Source organism: Gigantopelta aegis, chromosome 4 (genome assembly GCF_016097555.1).
Source record: "Gigantopelta aegis isolate Gae_Host chromosome 4, Gae_host_genome, whole genome shotgun sequence".
Taxonomy (NCBI): Eukaryota; Metazoa; Mollusca; class Gastropoda; order Neomphalida; family Peltospiridae; genus Gigantopelta; species Gigantopelta aegis.
This window is the reverse complement of record NC_054702.1, coordinates 40825673-40839896: the sequence shown is the minus strand read 5'-3', so window position 1 is coordinate 40839896 and position 14224 is coordinate 40825673. Positions and strand designations below refer to the sequence as shown.

At 35.6% G+C, this 14224-nt stretch overlaps 1 protein-coding gene across 1 annotated transcript in view; it reads left to right on the top strand.

Moving 5' to 3' along the window:
- Nucleotides 1-10564, top strand: part of LOC121370560 — a 407496-nt gene extending 396932 nt beyond the window's left edge. The window contains exons 2-6 of the mRNA XM_041495869.1: nt 2650-2676; nt 7662-7715; nt 8086-8211; nt 9109-9195; nt 10358-10564. Of these exons, the coding sequence (XP_041351803.1) occupies nt 2671-2676; nt 7662-7715; nt 8086-8211; nt 9109-9195; nt 10358-10549 (465 nt within the window). The 5' untranslated portion in view covers nt 2650-2670 and the 3' untranslated portion in view covers nt 10550-10564. The remainder of the gene's footprint in view (nt 1-2649; nt 2677-7661; nt 7716-8085; nt 8212-9108; nt 9196-10357) is intronic.
- The last annotated feature ends 3660 nt before the right edge of the window (nt 10565-14224 follow it).

Below are 14224 nucleotides of genomic sequence, written 5' to 3'. Positions count from 1 at the left end.
AAATAGACTAAAACGAGACTCCATAATCATTACTTCTGAGACGTACGTGCGTTTTTAAAAATATGAAAAAAGAAAGAAAGAAATGTTTTATTTAACGACGCACTCACTACATTTTATTTACGGTTATATGGCGTCAGACATATGGTTAAAGACCACACAGATTTGGAGAGGAAACCCGCTGTCGCCACTACATGGGCTACTCTTTCCGATTAGCAGCAAGGGATCTTTTATTTGCGCTTCCCACAGGCAGGGTAGCACAAACCATGGCCTTTGTTGAACCAGTTATGGATCACTGGTCGGTGCAAGTGGTTTACACCTACCCATTGAGCCTTGCGGAGCACTCACTCAGGGTTTGGAGTCGGTATCTGGATTAAAAATATGAAAAATGCATTTTGTGGTATTAGAAACACGAAGATGACCAGAAACATTTCGGTTGTACGGAAATTAATAATCTAAACAATAAAATATAAGTAATGTTTGATCTCAGTGATCATAAACGGCTCTAATAGTGAAAAATATGCTGTAGTGTTTAAAAACTAGCGTCTGTCACTTTAATGACAGTAGAGGATTTTCTTTATTTCTTTTATCTTGTTTGTCCACTATACAATGATTTTTTAAAATTTATTTATCAAGGACAACCAATGTCATGCAGCATCCTGTTTATCGCGTATTGTTTTCTTTGGAAGACTCGAAAACAACAACTGAACATATAAACTGTATGATGCAGTGACACAACGGGATATAGATATAATTTAGACTTTTCTTCACTTAGAAGAGGAATACATCAACACGCATTCAGACAATAGAGATATTACTTTTAAAATAAAAATAGTCATTTTTAACCTCCTACTGTTTATGCAAGATGCAAATGTACTTCGTGGTATTATAAAACCACGTGCATAACTTTTATTGTCAAACCAAATGTTTTTAATTTGATATAAGCTCAGTGTGTGATGCGATGCGTGTCAACTGTGTAAATAAAATACTATGTCAAATACAATATATCACAAGTAGTCTACACAATAATGAAAAAAAAACCTACAAACAACTCACAAAGAATATTACTAATCAAATTACATCCGCATGTTATATACTCACATATTAGTATACATACCATACGCCTGTACGTCAGTGTTTTTTGTTGATTTATATATATGTATGTATGTATGTATGTATGTATGTATATATGTATGTATATATATATATATATATATATATATATATATATATGTATATATATGTATATAATATAATATAATATATATATTGCATGAGCAGGAGTGGCATACGGAATTTATGAAACGAGCTGGGAATTGTTCATTCCGCGATCGATGGGTATAAAATAATTTCCAAACGAGTTTCATATATTGCGTATGGTACTCCCGCGAATGTTATAATTTATTTTTCTTACACACCCTTTGATAACACATACTTGTTAAAACTATACGTGCGATAACATTTTACAGACATACGACTGGCTGCACCTAGGTGATGACCAGTTCACCACTGCCATACCACCCATTGAAATAGCACGGCAGAAAATCCACCACTAGATGTGACGTACATGTTAATCTGCAATTGACTTGTCTGTAACGTACAAGTTAACTTTACGCGCTTAAATTTATTTTCAAACTGTTTTCTGAAGATATGTAAGATATGTTTACGCCAAGTGTAAGCATATTATAAATCCTATATGCTCGTGCTAATTATTAAAATATTTTGTGTTGAATCATACCCAGGGAACGTTTTTTGTCAGTATCACGATTCAGTTCGCAAGTTTCAGAGATCGCTACACAAATTTAAAGCATTGGGCTGAAACTAGGGTCTGCGCCTTCAAGATGGAACCAACGAACTTAGCAACTATAAGATGAGTCCATCATCTTTGGGGCAGAATATGCGCAACTTTCATTGTTTTGACAGTAATTAAATAAGTGCACGCTATGCTATCGTCTAGATCTCCACGGAGCTGTGTTGAGTGTCAATCCTCCTACAGACAGGATGACGACAAAATAGAATATATCGTCCTGAGAAGTGTCAGTCCTCCTAGAGACAGGAGGACAATAAAAATAGGATATATCGTCCTGAGAAGTGTCAGTCCTCCTACAGACAGGAGGACAATAAAAATAGGATATATCGTCCTAAGGATTGTCAGTCCTCCTACAGACAGGAGGACAATAAAACTAGGATATATCGTCCTGAGGAGTGTCAGTCCTCCTACAGACAGGACAATAAAATAGGATATGTCGTCCCGAGGAGTGGCAGTCTTCCTATATACAAACACTGACAGAAAATGGGATCAGTCACGATCTTATCAAAAACCTGAAGTCGATTCTACTTTGGGTAGTCATATGATTTGGAATACGGTCACTGTTTTATTGTTCCAATTTATAGACATAAAAAAATTGCATACCCAAACTTACCCCCCCCCCCCCCCATTAGAAAAAATAACCACCCTAAAACATCAATATAAAAGTTTAAATTCATAAATTTTAATAAGGAAAAAAAAAAAGAGTAATAAAACTTCTAGCAAGCACGTTTTATCCAGGTACGGACTATAAATACGGGTGGCAGGTATCACAGATCATCATTTTGCAGAGAGTATCTGAAGAGCGAACACAGAAGAAACATTCCAAAGAAGAATTTTCCCAAGTCTACAAGATCACAAACATCATGAAGGTATACCTTTATTCTTCTTATTTTTATTTTTATTTTCTGATAAATAATTATAATATTATAAAAAAAAATTCAAATAAAGAGCGTAAACATTTACGTACAGGTTTCAAACGAACTGTAAACAGAATTGACATCAATACAAAACGCAACAAGAAAAACAAATCCAAATTTTAAAATTTAAAATTTAGTTCAACATCTGCAGTATGTATTGGTATACCATAAAATAAAAAATAAATATATTACTCCGTGAACTGTATATATCTGCCAAAACTCATGTGCCAAAACGTAGCTCACCTGGTCAGTTTGAAGTGCATATTTATCAATTATTACTGACTGTCATTGAGGGTAATATCAGGTTTTATGAATCGAAGACATTGATATTCACCGAGACCAAAATGTGGTCAATAATTGTTTTATTATATAATGATATCCATAAGATTCGTACATTCCTGTTTTGTTTATCAGAATCAAAATACACCAATGCTTATACTTTCCCGCAAAATGCGTTCTAACTGAAGAGATTTAATGAATTCACGTATTTTAATCTTTAATAAGTATTTGTTAATCTCAATAAAACATATTATAAACATAATTGTTTAAGTTGTATATTACTGTTTAGTTACACGACATTAAGTGATACTCGTCATTTAAATAATATGTGGATTGATGACGTATGACAAACAGAGGAATGCGGAGACTGTAACCGTTGAAACATTAACAAGACAAAAATTAAATTAGAGACATTATTAAATTATATTTATGACCAGCAACAGTTAAAGTTTAATGAAAGAACTTGAGGGTATTGATTTATTAATCATCGGCTATTCAATGTGAAACAGTTGATAATTTTGACATATAAAGAGGAAATCCGCTACATGTTTCCAATAGTAGCAAGGGATCTTTTATATGCACCATCTAACAGACAGGATAGCACATACCACGGCCTTTGATATACCAGTCGTGGTGCACTGTTTGGAACGAGAAATAGCCCAATGGGCCGAGCGGCAAAAGTATCAAAATCATATTAACAACAATAAAAACAAAATGTCTGAACATACATTTATACTAAACAGTTACTGATGACCTGTAAATGTATTTGTATTTGTAACATAAAATCCAGAAAGTGCCTGATCCAACTGCGTTTTGATGCAGGGCTATCATGTACGTTTCTAAATCTGCGAGATATTCCTTGCAAAATCGGACGAGTACTAACCTTGTCATTGTGTTATTTTCCGAATTAAACTCAGTATGAATAAAGTTGTTATTTTTTGTGAAAGGAAAACAAAGCGTTTTGTCATAAGTTTGTGGCTGTTTACATTAAAATTTCTAGTTGACATTTCATTACTTTACCTACCCATTAATTGGATATATTTTTTATCTTCTTTGTTTCCATTGGTTAAATCTTCGAGGGCAAATATCAATAAAAAATAAAATAAAAATAGAGCAATATTCTCATTATGTAATAAAACTCAAAATAGCACATTAAATACCGAACAGAACAGAACAGAACTTTATTACACCCAGGCCGTTAGGCAACGGCATATGGGGAAACATGAATAATTACATAATATAATATGTGACAAGACCGGACAGGGTTTACTGGAGAACATTAAATAGTAAATAATATAGTATATAAAGAGTTAAATTATGTAAATACATTAATACTGAAATACATCGAGTGGATATAACAAAAATACATATATACAATAAGCCAATAATATTCGGCATAGTAGAGTAATTGAAGTTCATTATATAATTTGTTATACAATGTCATGTACTAGTATATTTCGATTTATTAAAATAGGGATATCTGTGATATAATAATGAAGCATATTTAACTCGAGTGATGTGGTGTATGTTGATACAAATAGCTATGGTCTTTTAAATTGATCATTAATTCCTTTAATTAATTTGCTGACTTTTCTTAGGACACCTTCTCATTATGTATTAAAACTCAAAATAGCACATTAAATACCGAAGAGAGATGTGACATAACCTGGCATAATTATAGGGATATTAAATTACCTTCCGTTTCGTATCATGTTAATATCACGAGTAAAATAATTTTCAGTTGTCACGAGCTTTAGCGATTGACAATGTAAAGTTCGTGACAAATGAGCTTGTTCACTGGGTTTCGAGAAATTAAGCTTCTTTTCTTAAAGGCGCAGACCATAATTTAACCCGTCAAAATGGACACTAAGTTTAGTTTATTTATAAACCTGTAATTCATTTGAATAAAGTTACAATAGAGTGAACGAAGAGTCTGTGACGTTAAAACCGCGAAATATCCTTAAAAATAGACTAGAACTCGAATCAATAAACCGCTACTTCTCAGACGCACGTGCGTTTTGCAAAATATTAAAAATGCATGTTTTGGTATTAGAAACACCAGGATGACCAAAAACACATCGGTTATACGGAAATGGATACTCTAAAGAATAAAATATAAGTAATGTTTGATTTCAATGATCATAAACGGCTCTAATAGTGACAAATATGCTGTAGTGTTTAAAAACTAGGGTCTGTCCCTTTAACACAGTATTTGAGACAGAGTACTTTCCTTCTGATGGAAAGAGGGGTCTTTTATTACTGCCAACTATTATTGATTATTTAAAAACGTATTTTGGTGGTGGTGTCTTATCTAATGCTTATCTGTTTATTAAGTCGTAACATTCAGAGAATATTTACATTATAAAGAATAAAATTATTATAACTAATTTTTACTTAGCTGCCTTTCATCAAAAATGATGAAAGAAAAGAGTTGACAGGATTCATTGACACTGACAGCTCAAGCCACAAACAGTTTAGCCAAGGGGGTCATCTACTGAAAGTATTTTCCAACCAAGTGTTTTCAAAATCAATACCTCATTATTCTTAATAATTTGCAATTATATAAATACGATGGACTCAAATGAGTTACATACCTGATATACCTGACACTAAAATTGCTGATTATATACAGACTAATCAATATATTTGGCAGTTTAGTTTCATGAATAAATCTCTTCAATTGCATTGTAAGAGAGTCCTTGTGGGTATGTATTCGCTGACAAATTTTGAATAGTGTTATTAAAGTGATTTTAAAGAAATCGTCGAATAAAAAACAGCGAAAGTGGTCGTTGCATGTAAACTCGTATGAGCGCAAAATGTTAACACCATTTAGATAATATGAATTTTTGGTTTATGATATAAGCATTAAAATCATTACTTGCAAACAACCGTGCATATTCGAAGGTGAGGGGACTCTTCACTCATAGCTTCCTACGGAACTCTACTTGAGTACGGCGTCGCGTACACCGGGCCACGGGCAACCGTGACTTTGGTGTACGGCGAATCGGTCCAACAGAAAAAGAGTAGGAAGAGATTTTTGCGTTTGTGATTTAATTTTATGGGTCATGGGATTAATATATAACGACCTCCAAGAGCAAGACGTATATATTTTCCCCAAACAATAATTTATACTTCAAATACAGGGTTTTTTGTGGGACAAGGATTTCAGTTGTCACATTCACTTTCTAATAAGATTCTAAAATGGCTGAAAAAACAAACAAATGACCACTGTATATGTTTAGCATCACCTAAAACAATAATTTTGAAATCAACTGCTAAGTTTTAAATGTAAACCAATACTTTTTCTAAACAAAACCTATATACATATAAAATTGTCTGACATGGGCCAAAGTAGTTCACAAAGCCAACCTTGTTTTGATAAATGGGCATATGCACGCAAATCACAAGTGACTGATGTTTCTAGTTTTATCATTTCCATTTTTTATCTCTATATAATTGATATATACTTTATCATTGCATTTGTCACAAACTGTGTCATAGTGCTACGCCATCATTTCTCACTATGACATGACAATTATTAGTATACTAGTATGCTTCGACTATATCTGCAAAGGATCGACCATCACCAAATGAACTCAGTAGTCATATATTCACAGGATTTCAATAACGACAAAAGGACTGCTGTCCAATACACCACCCAATGAGCAATGACTTAATGGCCAATGACCTAACAGTAGATTTTTCATGATATACATGTCATGTGTTCAGCCTCTTCAATTTAATCTTCCTCGTAACGTAACACTGAGTAAGGTTGCTTCTATGTGCAGCGGTTGTTCGAACATTTGTCTCATGACAGATATAAAACATTATATGGTAACTGAGCTGTTAAACACCAACATTTCGCATTCAAAACGTTTTTTCTTTATTTTTACACCGAATTAGTTGCAGTTAGAAATAGCAGAGCCTAATACGAGCAAATTAAATGAAACAACAACACAATAAAATAAAAACACGCACAAGCACAAATGATACCCCGAACTGTAATCCTTAAATTCCTCACCAAAACCAAAACAAACAAACAAAAAACAAAACAAACAACAAAACAAAACAAAACAAAACAAACAAAAACAAGTCCCATAGGCGTACGGGCACCCATTTTTGTAATCCTATGCGAATACGCTTCGTCATTTCGTTGTTAAAGAAAACACGACACTCATACAGCAGTGAAGAATATGCAAATCAATTAGACCCTTCTACTGCCAGGGACATTTATTATTCGGCTTACCGGTACGACCAAAAATAGGATTTTCTACTTTCCGGGCCGACACCCAAGCCACCCAGTAAATGTTTAATAAAATACTGAATTAAATAAGTAAAACTAGACACAATGTTATTAGCGTTTCTGCCACCCTGGCGATTCCTTTCAGTCAATAGCAAAATATCATAGATATTTATATTCGTTCACAGGGATGCTTGTAAAAACAGACGAAATGTTTAGTCCTGACAATCATGCCGTTGCCTAGGTCATCCACTATTTTTTGTAATTACAGTAAGACTCATTGCCGACTAGACAGTTTTGGTGCCCTAATAAGGATACTTTTGACTATTACAATAGTGGAGACCTATAATAAAATGAGTGTCACGTTAAGAAGATTATTTTTGTATACTTAGTGTATTGTGAAATTTTCCATTTTCAGACTGGAATTGTTATTGCTGTTGCATTCCTTCTACAAGTTTCGACTGCAGTGTTTGTAAGTAATGAAAACACTGTCCAAACAAAGTATCTAGAGATAGCACATTCACAAAAGAAATAGGCTAAATCTCTCCCCTCCCTCTTTCCACCCTCTCATTCTCTCGCTTTCACTCTTTATTTTGGTCTCTCTGTCTCTATTTCCCTCCTCACTACATTCTCAGCTCTCTCTCTCTCTCTCTCTCTCTCTCTCTCTCTCTCTCTCTCTCTCTCTCTCTCTCTCTCTCTCTCTCTCTCGCAAACACAACATATAAAATGGGAAAATGAACAAAATAATACAAAAATTAGTTTTAAAAAGACGCAAATAGATTTAAAGTTATTGTTGTAAAGTTATAAACTTTATGAATTTGATAATAAGATTTCTTATTTAGATGAAAGAAGACAGTTTGGAAGACCTGGATGGCCATAAATACGACTTCATTACAATAAGAAACGGCGAGGAGATCATTTCCAGAGATGGAAAGCTCAATGAAATTGCCGTGCCACTAAAGGAACACGTATGCTATTTATTTGTCAAATAAACTATACTCTCCCAAATAAGTTACGATTTATTGTTAATTACAGAGATAAGCAAAACAATTTATTTGGTTTACATTCAATTTAACCTGGCCAGCAAGGAACGACTCGACTTGTCCGCAGCAGCCCCAGTGACATACTGCATCACTCCAATATGCAACTTGGTCAGAATGAGAGCCACTGCATGGTAGCAAGGTTGTGTATCTGTCTCCCAAGTATACAGAATAAAGGAACATTGAAAGACAAGTTATTCAGCAAAGAAGATCATCTTCAAATGACACCAGCCCCAATTTCAGCCAGCAAACGTTTCGCTAACATTCGTGAACTATTTGATTGGTTCCCGAGGTGACCATTTGGTTTACCGTGATGCGCATAAACCAATATAGAGGACGTTTTTTCCTGCTCAGATTGGCTGAACGTTTCCCAATGCGCCACTAGCAGTTTCTGGCTAGTGATCAATTGATTTGTACAAAGTCAGCCTGGGATCTAATCATCCAACCAAGAGACCAAGACCGTTTCAGAACCAATTAATGGTCTGCCAGTCCTTGAGTTCTGCACATATATGGTGGACTTGTGCTAAGTGAGCTACCGCCATGTTTACTGACAAGTAACGCCTCTGTCTGGTACATCATGATGGACGCAGCTGAAGACAGCCATGTTAGCGATTTGAATATGACGCTTAGATAGAACATGCGGATGGCAACATGTACGGATCCCGGTACTGCCAATGAAATCCTGCAGCCCAACAATATTTCAATCTTAATGTTTTTGAGAGTATATTGATAACGTCACCAGTAAATTAGTTTTCAAGATTTTTATATTATTATGTTTGATCATATATATCGTGTTTATTAAGAAATGACAATTATACATTTTAGGGTGTGTGGATTGTGATAAAGGAAGACGACAAGAACATATGTTACGTAGTCGATATGACAAAAGAGGAACAACATGACAGACCGTCGGTAAGAATACAGAAACTAAATACATATACACACGCACACGCACAACACATCTACAAGCACACAAACACAGACACACACACACACACACACACACACACACACACACACACACACACACACACACACACACACACACACACACACACATATATATATATATATATATATATATATATATATATATATATATATATATACATATACATATATATAGTGGACTCTTGTCTAAACCGGACTCACTTCGTACCGTCGAAATAGTTCGGTTTACATAGAGGACCGGTTTAGGCAGATTTTTCATCCAGAGTTATGGTTCTTGAATGATCGACAACTCGCGATCAATAATGACATTTGAACCCATGGATGTTTGGGAAACACAGTCATACAAGTCAGACTTGCAATCGATTATTTCACAGACATAAAAAAAATATACCTAAAGGGATATTCCCGAGTTTGCTGCATTTTTTAAGATGTTATCCACTAACAGAAAGTTTTTAACGATTGTAATTACATATGAAATATATTTTTCTGCATAAAATATTAGTGGCTGCATATTAAATGCGTTTCTGGTCGTTCTAATATTTGTACTAGGTTAAATTTCATTTTATTTCCTAAAACATTATTTATTCGTACGTACGAAATTATTTGAATACAAAATCCAGATCTAACGGCCTACCGCAATAAGAGTAAACTTCACATGAGTGTGATTACATTTTGTATTTGATCTTGCGACAGCATTCTGATTACCTGGCAATTGACGATCATTATTCAACTTATTAAGCAGCCCGTCGTTCAGTCAAATCCCAATCCGGTGTAGACAGAGGTAATTAATACATGAACGCTTCTTTCGTTCTTGATTTTTGATCGGGAGTCCGGAGTAGACAGAGTACGGATTAGGCAGAGATTTATACCTAAGAGATAAACGGTAGCTGGACGGGGCTTTAGAAATGGACCGGTTTACGCAGAGATCCGGATTACACAGAATCCGGTTTAGACAGAGTCCACTATATATATATATATATATATATATATATATATATATATATATATATATATATATATATATATATATATATATATATATATATCGGATTGCTAAAGATAGGTAGATCCTGATTTACTTTTATATCTGCAAAAATAATAATATTTTATGTTTACGTTGAAGGATGGTAAATCAAAGTTGCTGCATTACGAGGTTAAAGCTGTGAAAGAATTTCACCCCGACATCAAACGAACTTGCGAGGAATATGGCGGAGAGGGCAGGACCATCGTTCAACTGGGACCGAAAGACGACAGCAACCCTTTCTTCCGAGGTAAACATCCAAACCGTAAACACATACCAGAATACCCAAGTTAAGTAAAGGGACAGACCCTAGTTTTTAAACACTAAGGCATATTTTTCATCTAGACCCTTATTTTAACCCGTAAAAGTGGACACTAAGTTTGTATGTATGTATGTGTGTGTGTGTGTGTGTGTGTGTGTGTGTGTGTGTGTATGTATGTATTTATGTGTGCGTGCGTGTACACACACACACACACACACATATATATATATATACAGTTGTCGGCCTTGGTTAAGAAAAAAAGTCGCCACATTGATTTTAAAATACACTTTCAGAATATTGTAGCCACTTTAAGAAAACAAAATTGCCACATTTATTTTACACAACAATCAATAAAAAAAAACCCTATGTCCTTTTGTACTTTTATATGTATTACATCAAATATACTCTTCAAAAGAAGAAACGCAAAACCACATTGTCGTAACATTTGGAGAATTGATTTAATTATTGAATGGTGAGTCCGATAATTACCAAATGTTGCAGGATTGTTCACAATTCACTCTAGTCCATTGTGAGTAAGTGATAGGACACACCACCAAGGTCAAGGTCATCTGGAGTCAATACCGGGTGTGGCCTCCGCGTGTGTTGACAACTGCCTGGCACCGCCTGCCCATTGAAGCAACCAGAGTACGGATGACGTCCCGGGGGATGGTGGCCCACTCGGCCTGCAAGGCTGCTGCCAGCTCGGGCAGGGTCTGGGGCTGTGGTTGTCGCTGTCGGAGGCGTCGGTCCAACTCGTCCCATAGATGCTCAATTGGGTTCAAATCCGGTGATATCGATGGCCAAGGAAGGACATTAATGTTGTTGTTCTGTAGGAAAGCCGTTGTGAGACGTGCTGTGTGAGGCCTGGCGTTGTCATGTTGGAACACTGCGTTGGCGTTGGCCATAACTGGAACGATGTGTGGCCGGTCCCACAGTCTGGAGATGGTGCTTGGGGACACATGGAATGCCCTGGCAACGGCCGTTCTGGATTCGCCTGCGTCTAGTCGGCCGATGGCATTGTTTCTATGCGGTTCACTGAGACGTGGCATGTCCTGGATTGTCAACTGTCGGCCAGATACAGAGGCCAGGCAAGCGAACACCCTGCACTTTTATACTGTCGGTGTTCATGTTGCACGTGCAGACAACGCACGTACAGTGGTGACATGGTTTGCACGTGGCTGCGTTTTTGCGAATATTCACATTTTGGAACTTTATTGTACAGTAGCTGCGTTTTATCGAATGTAACCGTGGGAATGTGTTTGGGACGTGCAATGACCTTATATTCACAAAGCATGAACCGGTAGGAAACATAAAATCGGAGTTATAACCCATTTGTTCCCTTTTGCGTTTCTTTTTTTGAAGAGTATACATGGCAGATATATATACATTTCAAACAGATTCATCTTAAAAATATTAATTTTTAATATAACAATTAATAAAGTTTTTTTTTTAAATGTGTGTATCCAGGATCCTTTTGGCTTTTTTTCAATTACATTTACCATCCATGGGTCCACATAAAATTCGTGTAGATATTCTTTCAAAATACACATTAGTGGGGGAAGCGGGAATTCGAAAAGAGAAACAAATTAATGCATCCAAAAAATTATTCGGGTCGACTTGTTTTTCTGGGTAAGGTCAGGTTCCCGGAAAAATACTAGTTTTATTTTCAGGCCTAAAACAAATATGTCAATCAATATTTTTGTATTTTATTACATAAAATACATGACACATTGAGCGTGAAGCAATAATACTGTATTAGTGTATCGGAGGCAGGCTCGTGTGCAGGAATTTTAACATGTCTAGACTGGTGACTGACGTTTATAACGGGGTTGAGTTATGCTCCCTCGGAAAATATATTTAGAACAAAGAAATTTTGCTTGAGCAAGAAGGGGTTTCTAACCCCAAAACCATCCCTAAATGAGCACTGCAGCCAACGAGAGAGGAGGCAGTCAGGTCGAGAAGTTTAGTTGATTTGGACGCTAATTGTGAACGGTTCGGCCTAAATATAATGGTTGGATTGTTTTTTAAATTTACCCCCAATGACTATCCAATAATAGGATTTACTACGAATAATAGTTTTGATTCAGAATTGTACAAATGGTTATATCACATTGTGTTCTATGCAGGTCAACAGTAAGATGTCATATCCCTCAAGCCTGTTTGGTGATTCTTTTGTTTTACCATGAGAGTGGCCAAGAATCAGGCACACTATCAAATTAATCTCGTCAGAATCTGATGTTAAGCGCTCTGACAATATGCAATGTGCGCAGGTGTCTGGTGCTGGATTACATTTATATAACAATGAACAGAAATCTACATGTAGCAATAAACAAAGAACAATAAAACTCTTATCATTTCATTATGGTGGAGGTGGTGGATGGGACGGCCTAGGGAAATGAATTAAAAATGGGGCGGACCTTCCCGTCTACTCTCCTCCGACATAAATACCAGATTAACCAGCCATATTTTATTGTCAATATTCTACTTTTTACGTAATCATTTGTAGAAACCCTTTTTAACCCTTTGTATAAACACGTTTTAACTTCCTTGTAAATAAAGTTTATTTAACCATTAATTGGTATTTTTTATCTAATCATTTGTATAAACGTTCTTAATTATTTATTTTTTACTAACACTCTCCCCAACCCCCTAGTCAGAAATCGTGCTCGCAACGAGCGTGCTTGAACATTAAATTTATATGAGCACGTTAATTCCCGACATCTGGCCTGACAGTCATTTGTGGGCATACATACATAGAACAATCAAATTAATTCGTGCATTATTTGTCCAATCGGAGATTCGATAACGTGGTCAGAAGGTTAAATAATGGTTGAACTTATTCCTTGTTACTGGATACCTAAAACTGAGCTCGCATTTATGTATTTTTTATTTTTAAAAATCGCCACAGATATTGATTATTTTGTCGCCATTTGGTACTTTTATCGCAATTGGCGATTGTGGTGACCGACAGGCCGAACAATATATATAATATATATACGTCGTTATTGAGCATAACCAGAGGTAAAGTATACTATAGTGCTAGCTGGGTACAGGATTTATATTGTACAGCATTATATAATTTATTCCAATATTTTATTTCATACATTATTTGCTGGTAATAAATATTTCCCAAGAATGTTAAATTCTTTAATATTACCTGTACTTTAGAAGTTGAATGAGTTTATAACACTTAGACGTTTTTGGTAATAGGGAGGGACGTAGCCCAGTGGTAAAGCGTTCGCTTGATGCGCGATCGGTTTGAGATCGATCCCCGTCGGTGGGCCCATAGTGCTATTTCTCATTCCAACCAGTGCACCACAACTGGACAAAGGCCGTGGTATGTGCTTTCCTGTTTGTGGAAAAGTGCATATCAAACATCCCTTGCTGCATTAGGGAAAATGTAGCGGGTTTCCTCTGATGACTATGTGTCAGAATTACCAAATGTTTGACATCCAATAGCCGATGATTAAGCAATCAATGTGCTCCAGTGGTGTCGTTAAACAAAACAAACTTCTTCTTTTTAGTAATAGTGTTTTATAAATTTAGTTCTTAGATTATTGAATCTAGGACATTGGAGAATAAAGTGATATTTATCTTCTATTGCATTGTTATTACAACGAATAACTATCATATCTGTATAGCTGTAATCGAACACCGTTGATAACAATGTCATCTTTTTAAATGCTCGACAACACCTCACAGAACTG